This window comes from Engraulis encrasicolus, chromosome 8, assembly GCF_034702125.1.
Source record: "Engraulis encrasicolus isolate BLACKSEA-1 chromosome 8, IST_EnEncr_1.0, whole genome shotgun sequence".
In the NCBI taxonomy this organism is placed as follows: Eukaryota; Metazoa; Chordata; class Actinopteri; order Clupeiformes; family Engraulidae; genus Engraulis; species Engraulis encrasicolus.
The window spans coordinates 30,262,680-30,272,886 of record NC_085864.1 but is presented as its reverse complement, the minus strand read 5'-3'; the positions used below and the strand labels follow the sequence as shown (position 1 = coordinate 30,272,886).

Genomic DNA, 10,207 nt, shown 5'->3' with positions numbered 1-10,207 from the left:
ACTCCCATCCTCCCTTGCTCCCTGCTTGTGGCCTAGAGATGACTTCTCTGACGATAGAAGAGTATTTCAATATCTCGCAAAAAGCGCAATTCTAATGTCGTTTTCTCATTTGCAATCGGGATGATGAATGAGGAATAGTCCCCCCAAAAGTTGTTATGCCCTGATAGACAGCGGGGAAACTGTATTGTTTTCTGTAAAGGGGGCCGGGTGTCAGTGAAACGCGAGGCCACAAGCCCAGGCCGAGGAGCGAGGACGTGAGTGTGCATATTAGAAAGAACACACTCTCTGACTATTTCTTCTTCTTCGTCTCACTAGGTGGGGGCAGCATTTAGTAAAAGGATGATATGTATGAGCAAAATGTTGACTGCCCACCAGGAGGTCAAGGAAACCCAGCCTGTGTGCATTCCAATGTGCAACCTTGCGTCTTCCACTTGTGCTTGTGGCCTCATACCAGGAAGTAATACCTCATGATGACTCCACTGACAACAGCATTATATTTCAATATCTCGCAAAAGCTCAATGGTAAAGTCATTTTCTCATTTGCAAACTGGACGGTGAATGAAAAATAGTCCCCCAAAAGCTGTTGTGACTAGGCTGCAGCTGGGAAACTTTACTGTTTTCTCCACGGAGGAGGGGCCAGGAGGCGGAGCGAGGCCACAAGCATAAGTGGAGGACGCAAGGTCGCATATTGGAATCCACTCTGAATCTCAAATGGTGTGCACACATCTCAAATGTGCACTTCAGTGTTCATGTTTTAGTGCGTATGACGTATTAATTAGGCACTGAAACATAGTGCCTGAAGTGCACAAGTGCGCCATTTGAGATTCAGGGCCAGTGTACCTCCCATCCTAAGAAGCTGGTTCAGGAGTAAACCAGGTTAAGTTAAGAGGTAAATCATCTAATAGAAGAGCCTGGAGTCTTCATTTTCTTAACCTAGTTTACTCCTGAACCAGCTTCTTAGAGCCCTCATCTTTTGCTTGAGGTTTTGTGATTTTACTCTCAATAGCACAATTCAAAGGTCTTTTTTCTGCAAGCGCAATCGGGATGTTGAATGGGGAAAATATCGCCTAGGCAGACAACAGGGATACTTCGTCGGCGGACATGAGGCCAAAGGCAAAAGGAGAGAACGGGAGGAATCAGTTTGAAATGGAGCCACAGATTAGCTTCAGCCCATAACCGTCTAAAAAAAGACTAGAAGTTGCATAGCATTTCGCAACAGCACCTGAAAATAGCAAGTGCAGCCTCCATCGTCTGATCTGTTCAGTCAATGTAAATCCATGCCCAAGTCAACACGCCCACCTCTGTCAAAAAATGTCCTAAAACTGTGTGAAACGGTCTGTGACATCCTCCTCACATGTTATAATTTCCAGTTAGGACCTTTTGAACTTAGGCACTGGCTCTGTTTGACTGTTTTAGTTCTCCTGTTTGACAGAGAGGGGTTTGGGAGAGGGCCTGGAGCCTTTTGTCTCTGTCTATCTCTCTCCCTAAATAATAAACTTTGCTCTCTGAATTTCAACTGCTGGACTGGATCAGCCGTCTTCAATGTTAATATGTAGTAAAACCCAGATACACACTATAACAGTCAATGTCTACTTTCTGAACACATTCAGCACACTTTTTCAAAACACTGAAAACCATGATAATAATAATAATAACCATGAGGTGATGATTCAAAATCGTGACAACCCTAGCTGTGAGGTGTAGTGAGTTGAGTTTTCACTTCACTTCACTTCACTAGTATTCGGTTCATAGACTAATGTACAAACTGTGAATGAGGTGCTAAATAGTTCATACTGGTATCATACACACACCCAGGAGACAGACGTGACATAATAGCATGAACATCAGAGTAGGTGCACGCACAACTCAGCCTCGTCTCCTGATGTTGTCCACCAAACAGCTGGAAAATGCGACGCCCAAAAACTGCAAATGAAAGCAAACAGCATGTTAGTAAAACTATCCTTTAGCTGTACCAGTATATCAATTGATAACATCTTGCAGTAAACTTGGATCAAACCTAATATATTTGAGGAACCCTGTACTTTCTAACACATCGAGCCCCATATACGTTGAGCCCAATATCTACAGTTCTTCAGATACAGCTCATCTTCCCAATGGATAATGTGCTATGGACCGATTTTGTTCTTTCTGTTTGATACTCTACAGTTCGAAACATCACTATTTTTGCCTGAACAATTTCTTTCTGTTATCTAGAAAATCATAGTGTACTACTTTACTGTTCAAAATATATAAGACGTATTAGCACATATGTTTGAAATTGTGTTTGACAACACTCCGATGTGCAGTTAAAACGAAACATACTAATACAGCCATTAAATAGACACACACCCACACATTTGTTTATGGTACACGTATATACACACACACACACACACACACACACACACACACACACACACACACACACACACGCCAGCAAAAGTACAGTAACTACATACACAGGTAAGGCATTGGCTTCAAGCAAGCAGGTAAGATCACGTAAACACTTACAGTCAAAGCAATCATGACAAAGACAAAGCCCATTACTGAACTGTACAATATTTTCATCCAATCCAGGAGCAGACTACCACATGTCTAGGAAATAAAAGGCAAGAGGTCATTTTATTATTCCTTCAATGCGGGTGATATAGGCTATCATTTTCACTTATTTTCGCAGTGATGACGGTCTGATTGTCATACCTGACTATACACAGATCTCTCATGCTGGAAGGGTAAAGTCTGAAAAGAGAGATGAAGTAAAAATGTGTTCAGTGTTCAGTAATTTGTGTTCAACAATACATTTCCTCAATTTATGCATTGATGTCCAGTTAGTGTATTTATGTTCAAAAACACATTCGCTCAATATCTGTAAAACGGATTTAGACATATGTCCACAAGAAGGTGGCTAAGAATGAACTGCCATTTGATAGTTGACCTGCTCCAAATAGCCTAATAAACTGCTCTTTATTTTAAGTAAGTAAAATAAAGTAAAAAAGAAACACTTATGCCTCTTTTCCACTGCCGTTTTTCTGGTAGGCCTACAGCTCGACACAGCGCGACTCGGCCACCACTTTTTGCTTTATGATTGAGCTGTGTCGTGCCTATTCGCAAAGCAAAAAGTGGCGGCCAAGTCACGCTGTGTCGAGCTGTAGGCCTACCAGAAAAATGGCAGTGGAAAAGAGGCATTATAGTTATAGTGAGTCACACAGAATGGCACAAAAGATGATGTACGGTACATTTGCATAGCTTCTGTGAGCTACTCAATTGCTTGAGTGCACTAGTACAGTAGCAAAACCTTATAGCACACTACCTGGTCGTCAGTGTTTTGTGGCATAGCTACGCAGTTGTGACCCCCAGAGGTGCAGTCACAGGATGGAGGCACATGCTCACCCCAGTCCTCATAACCTTTGAAGAGGCCGCAGCATTCCACCTGTGGACGAGAAGGGAGTCAGTGAACACGCTAGATGTGTGACGTTCATCATGTCTTAGAGTTACGTAAAATCTTTTGTTTATTTTCTTTTCTTTCAGACATGTAGAGGTTTTTTATCTTTTACCTGACATGTTTCAATGGTGAGACTTCCGTCTTCATCACAGGGTCACATGGATGTTGAAGTGTGACCTGCATCTGATGAAGACGGAAGTCGTCAAAACATATCAGGTAAAAGGTAAAAACTTTTACATGTCTGAAATAAAAGAAACTGTAAGATCAGTGCACATGCTGTTTAGAATGCCTGTCAGGGCCGGATTAAGGTGAACCCTAGGCCCCAAGGCTACAGGTTGTTTTAGGCCCCCACCCACAGAAGACAATTTCCAAGACATTATTACATAGCCAGCAATACCATTTAGCAACTTGGGACAATTTGTCTGCAACTGTGCTGTTTTTTGGGGAGGGTTTTTACAACATTTAGAACTCCTCTTGTCAGAATTCTGCAAATGGGGGCCCTCTAGGCTGATTACCCACTAGGCTGGTTAGCAAGCAACAATGAGTTGCTCCAGGGGGTGTTCACTCACGGAACTTGCTACTAGCCACAACTGGCTAACCCTAACCATGGGACAGTGCAAAATGAATGGGTGTCAATGGAGTTTTTTACCATTATAATTTTTGTGATTTTTTATATTTTTTTGTCCTGAAATATTAATATTAAGTTCGAAGCTAGAAATAATAAGACCCCATTTGAGTAGCGTTTTGATTATTTTGCGCCACTAGATTATTATATACTGGGTCACAAAGCTCAATTTTTATGGGGCCAAACCCATAAACATTAGCACGATGCTAGCGAGTACAGGTTGAAATCTTCTAACCTGCTGTAAAACTACACACCTGAACGATTTGTCAATACAGCCTATTGTTAAACAACAGTCATAGTGCTTACCAGGAATGTTTTGTTGATAATATTTGTGGCAGTAGCAATGTATTTAGCATGGGTTCCCCTTTCCATTCCATACATTTTCCCACATGAAGGACTGGCCTACGCTCGTTACTGCAGTATGCATGCAAAGCTAACTGGCTACAATGGGAACCAATGAGACTGAGCCTTCTCCCTGTGTTCTAATTTCTCTGGTTGCTCCCTGCACACCAGTAAAACTACATTCAGCAGGGGGCGCTGTGGCGCTGGCTGTTTGCAGCTAAAAATGTCTATTTCTGGAAATTCAAAATGGCGTGGCCATGGAGAAGATCCCCCTCTTCATGTATTAAAAGTGCAATTTTCCCAGTCATGATGAATACTAAGACTCTGATGGTGGTGATAAGTATTCATGAAAATGTTAACATTTGTGAATGGCCAGCATGAATTCTGGAAATAAACTACTAAAAATATTACACAGTGCACCTTTAAAAAACTACATTCAGCAGTCACATTCGCCAATTATTCTCCTAAACACATTATGCAAATGTTAAGAACAGAAAGGAACATAAAAGTTCAGCATAGATTGATACTGGACCTTTTTGCAGCAGAAGGGATGATGCCACGAAAGTTGACATTTAAATCAGTGTCATAGTTAGGCCTACGTCATTGCAACAATAATTAGGCAGCATGTTCTATTAATGCTATGCCTTCACTTAGCTCCTGTTTACCGGATTTCTTTATAATCTTTATAGGAGGCTGTGCAGTTCAGGTCAGTCTGTCTCTCTTTCCAATGAAACCAATTGCAATGTGCAATGCAATGGTCACTTATCATATTCAATTATCAATTATCTTTTGCCATGAGACACCATTAACTGACGGAGTCATTAAAGAATACCAAACAATACCATCTACAGTACACAGTGTGTGTGGGCCTACATCTTGCTGGAATTTAGCGAACAGTGTCTGGGACTCCTCAGAAATGGCATCCAACGGCGCTAACCCATGCAGAGCTTCCTCTACAACTTGTAGAACCTTGAAAAAAGCAGAAAAGAACAAAATAAGTTAAAGACAAGCCGGTATAGTGTATATGGAAGTCCATTGGTGCGAGATAAAAAATGTTTTTGACAATATATATTGTCATTCTGAGATACCACTTTGGTATTCTGAGTTACTAGGTTATTCTGTATTCTGAGATGGAACAGCTCATCACATTGATCCCGCAAGGGTTTGGCATCATGACACACGTCATGTCTTCGTCGCAGCATGACTGAAATTTGGTAAGTGGTGGTTGATGCATAGGTGCGTTTGATCTACTAGCACACCACGTTTGAGATGTGGGGCGACAAGTGGGGAGGAGGAGCTGAAGTGGGGTGCAGTGCAAACTTTTTTAGGGGAGTGGGACACGGACACACACACACACATACACACAAACACAAACAAACACAAACACACACACACACGTTTGGGCCAACCAGTTCAGGGGTACGTCCCCGTGGAGGTGGTATGCAGACAAGCATGAACGGGGATAAGCAACTGGAGGAGTGAGTTGCACCATTGGCTATTGGGTGATTCTGGAGTAAGAACAGTATACTTAAAGAATCTCTGGTATAGCCTATTACTAGCTGTTATAGAAAAATGTCAGGATAATGAAATATCTCAGGTAGGTATGCCACAGCGTCTGGATACAGAGATACTAGGCCTATCTGAATATATCAGAATACCAAAATCATACTCGAAAATATTGAGATAATGTCTCAGAATAATGACAAGACATATGATCAAAAACATGTTGTTTCCATCTGGCATGAATTTTCATCACAACAAAGCTACAAATAATTCAGCTAAAAGAAGAAAATTGGTATGCATGCTTGTTTTCCTTTCACCATGCATAGGCCTACTGAGAACATTTCATATAGACCTACATTGAGCATGTGACACTTTTTTTCCCAAGTAGGCCTATCTCCCTCATGCATTGTCTGAGACATTCTGAATCTCCTCATAATGTAGGCAAATAAATAAATACCTACCCAATGTTGGAACAGGACAAGGACAACTTCAAAGAAAACCAGGATGGAAAGTCCAAGGACCATTAGCACCAAGAACTGCAAATAAAGACCAAAGTCAACCCAGATCTCAAAAATCAGAGTAGCCTAATCAATAAGGTAGTAGTAGTAGAAGTAATAATAATAATAATAATAATAATAATAATAATAATAATAGTAATAATAATAATAATAATAATAATAATAATAATAATAAAAACAATAAATAAATAGGCCTGTTTATAGGGCCTCGGCCAACATAATGTACGTTATGCCCCCATCCCTCTTTTCTAAAATAGGACAGCACCATTAAGTAAAACACAGGGCTGGACCCCAATTCAAATAAAAAGGCAACAGAACTGAAGGCGATTTTCACTCACCAATATCAGCATCCATTTGACTTTCCTGAACGCACCATACGCACCCAGGAAGGAGATTCCCAAAGTGATGAACCCAATCACGTACAAGCTGTATACTGCATCCACATTCTGAAACTAAATAAGGGCATAGACAATGCCCTGTCCACAATGCAACTACTGCATATATTGAAGGGGATTACTTAGTGCAATCCATTGTTAGGCTGATGGTGTATGCATGCAGCTACAAGTTGCGTAGTCTATAGCCAACAATTAATTCAATTATAGCCTATCCTTCCGCAATCTTTAGTAACAATGGAAATGTCACTCTTACCTCCTGCACCTTAGAAATCCTAATATGGAGAATAATTGTCACGATAATAACGGCAAGACCTGCGATCTAAAACAAAAACAAAAAAACATTTGGAGGATAAACTTTGTCATACACATAGGCTACAACTTACATACAAACGTAGTCATAATGGGCTGTACTTACCGCAAAAAGCAGGTTGAAGAATCCGAAGACACATCTGAGAACAGAAATGGCTTTCGCCATGTTGCCGTCGTCCAAGCAAGGAGTGAAGGTTGTGGACAGCTGGATATAAAAACAACCCATACTATGTGGCCCACGCCCACGCCCATCCATGACCATGTTCGGCTGCTAATCTAATAACTCCCCTCTAATATTAGGGCTACGCAATGGAACCTCGCTAATATGGGGCATAGGCCTATAGGCCCACGTTTCTTCAGCAATGACACTTTAAAACTCAATATTTTGCATCACTATAATATCTGAGTCATAAACTGTAGAGAGCCATTGGATACAATACTTGTTTGAAAGGTTTAATTATGGGTTTCTTATGGCTGATGAGGACAAGTTTGACAGAAGAATGGTGAGACATAATGTATTCACAAAGCACAACCATGAGCACATAGATCAAGATGTGCAGTGCCATTGTCAAGTGCATGTTTTAGGATGGGACTGTGTGGGCGTACCTAGACGCCTGCACCCACTGTGTGGGGAACTTCAAATTCAGGGGGGGCACTTAAAATTCATCTGAGGGCCGTAAAAGTCCTCCAAAAGCCGTACTATGAACACAAGCCAGGATTTCACCCTGCACTTTCTGCCTATATTGAAGGCAGCCGCCTTTAAAACAGAACTCACCTTCTCTAGGTCCACTAAACCTAACTTAATTGTGTTGCAAATGTATTTTCTAAGATTACTTTACAAAATATGTCATATTTCATGTGGAGCTACATAACATTAAAATCATATCGGGGCCCGAATAAAACGGCCTCAAGGGCCACAAACGGTCCTCGAGACATAGGTTCCCCACCCCTGTTCTAGAATGTGTGTGGGCTGGACCCAAGACAAAGTTATCTGAAACGCCCCCCATATAATACTTACCTGAGCCAAGTGCCCCCCTCAGCGTCCCTATGTGTGAGTATCTCTGCTTGTGTGTATTCCTATTGTACGTAATGTGTGTAAGCAGTATGTGGTTAACTACATCACTTTTATCCTTATGTGATGTTATATGAACTCATTGAGCTTGTAGTAAAACTTACTTCTCTGTGATACCTGTAAAATTTACTGACCCTACACAGGGACCTACAGGGCCTGCATAAGGACGAGGCACTTCACTCCATGAAAAGCTTGTGCATTTCTTCATTCATTGGCCTGTGTGTGTGTGTGTGTGTGTAAAGAATCACCTTGAGCCATTCTGCATACATACCAACATAGTCTCAACGCAAGTAATTTTGCCAACCAACAAACCCTTACAAAACACAACCTAAAAGTAAAAAAAGACACCCAGAATACTTTGGGTATTGCAGGTTAATTAAGATATTATGATCTATCTCATCTCCCTTTCAACATCCAGTGAAAAGGTGCATTTATAAATCAATTCAATTATAGTGTATCAGCTTGAAAAATAACATGCAAAGCACCATTCAGTTAGCCTGGCGAGCCAGACCCATACAATTTGCAGTCGCTAGGGGTGTCTAGATTTCTAGGCTATACAGTGCATTCTTGAAATGTAACTCACATGTAACTAATACCAACGCCATGAGGGGGCAGTCTTGATGCAGACAGCACTATTGGGAGTGCTGTGGCGCAGCAAGTAAAAACTCTGAAGAGCTCAATCCTCCTTCTACCAGAAGCATGGGAGGCGAGCCTGGGTGATTTCCCAACCCTACTCCATCGCTCTCTTCCTGTAATAATCTCTAATTTCCCACTCTCAATACGGACACACACACACACACACACACACACACACACACACACACACACACACACACACACACACACACGCACACACACACACACACACACACACACACACACACACACACACACACACACACACACACACACACACACACACACACACACACACACACACACACACACGGGCAGTCATGGGTGAGCGGTTAGGGCGTCAGACTTGCATCCCAGAGGTTGCCGGTTCGACTCCCGACCCGCCAGGTTGGTGGGGGGAGTAATCAACCAGTGCTCTCCCCCATCCTCCTCCATGACTGAGGTACCCTGAGCATGGTACCGTCTCACCGCACTGCTCCCCATGGGGCGCCACTGAGGGCTGCCCCCCTGCACGGGTGAGGCATAAATGCAATTTCGTTGTGTGCAGTGTGCAGTGTTCACTTGTGTGCTGTGGAGTGCTGTGTCACAATGACAATGGGAGTTGGAGTTTCCCAATGGGCTTTCACGCTTCTTTCACGCTTTCACGCTTTCACGCTTTCACACATGATAAACTAGCACAGTCAAACCACCTTCTCAATCTAGTTGTCCACATGTCTACAGTCTTCACCTCCACTTGGTTTCTTTATTTCACCAGAGATATTGTCAACCCAGGTGAAAAAGTGGTTCAATTTAGTACAATAAAAGCTCGACTGAAGTTTACTTAGCATGCTAAAAGTGCACTCATACTTTTTGTGCTAAGAAAAAGTATGTTTACAATATGCTTATTTAAAGTGTACTTAAAATGAGATGTAATTAAGTTGCTCTCAAATAAAGTACACTTAGCCAACCATACTTAAGTGGACTTGGAAGATGTTTGGCTGAAGAGTATTTAGAGGAATATACTAAGTGTTCTAATAGTGAACTTACTAAAAGTGTATTTTTTAATAACATATTGCAATTGCACTTTTTTAAAGTGCACAATGATTATACTTCACCCAAATGTCTTCGAAGTGTGATTTTCTATAGTGCGCTTTAAAGTAAATCGCTTTAACAAGTATACTTTTTCTAAGTGCACCATGACTGTACTTCACCCAAATATCTTCAAAGTGCGCTTACACAAAGTGCATTTACCCATCATGCACCATCATGCATGTCCCATCATGCACTGCACTTCTTGGAGCTAAATTTCCCAAACAGAGAGCCATTTATCTCGAAGGAATATCTTTGGTTTGCATCAAAATATTACTCATTGTTATATTGTGCATT

General features: G+C 41.6%; 1 protein-coding gene across 2 annotated transcripts; it reads right to left on the bottom strand.

Moving 5' to 3' along the window:
- Window positions 1–405: 405 nt before the first annotated feature.
- Window positions 406–9,051, bottom strand: LOC134454439 (tetraspanin-8-like). 2 transcript variants are annotated; one of them, XM_063205431.1, is made up of 9 exons: window positions 7,241–9,051; window positions 7,079–7,144; window positions 6,769–6,882; window positions 6,374–6,448; window positions 5,283–5,378; window positions 3,311–3,430; window positions 2,701–2,739; window positions 2,512–2,595; window positions 406–1,923 (listed from the first exon to the last, which is right to left on the bottom strand). In XM_063205431.1, exons 1-9 carry the CDS (start codon window positions 7,394–7,396, stop codon window positions 1,867–1,869), a joined length of 807 nt encoding a protein of 268 aa, XP_063061501.1. In that variant the 5' UTR covers window positions 7,397–9,051; the 3' UTR covers window positions 406–1,866. The 2 variants fall into 2 exon arrangements, with proteins under 2 accessions (XP_063061501.1, XP_063061500.1); XM_063205430.1 differs by having other exon boundaries at window positions 406–2,595.
- Window positions 9,052–10,207: the final 1,156 nt, after the last annotated feature.

What these genes read in the sequence shown, in the direction of transcription:
- LOC134454439 (XM_063205430.1), bottom strand. Translation starts at nt 7,396, where the DNA reads ATGGTCATGGATGGGCGTGGGCGTGGGCCACATAGTATGGGTTGTTTT. An exon ending in GGATTTCTAAGGTGCAGGAG is followed by an intron (nt 6,883 to 7,078) that starts GTAAGAGTGACA and finishes GCCCTTATTTAG; the next exon opens with TTTCAGAATGTGGATGCAGT. An exon ending in TCAAATGGATGCTGATATTG is followed by an intron (nt 6,449 to 6,768) that starts GTGAGTGAAAAT and finishes CTTTATTTGCAG; the next exon opens with TTCTTGGTGCTAATGGTCCT.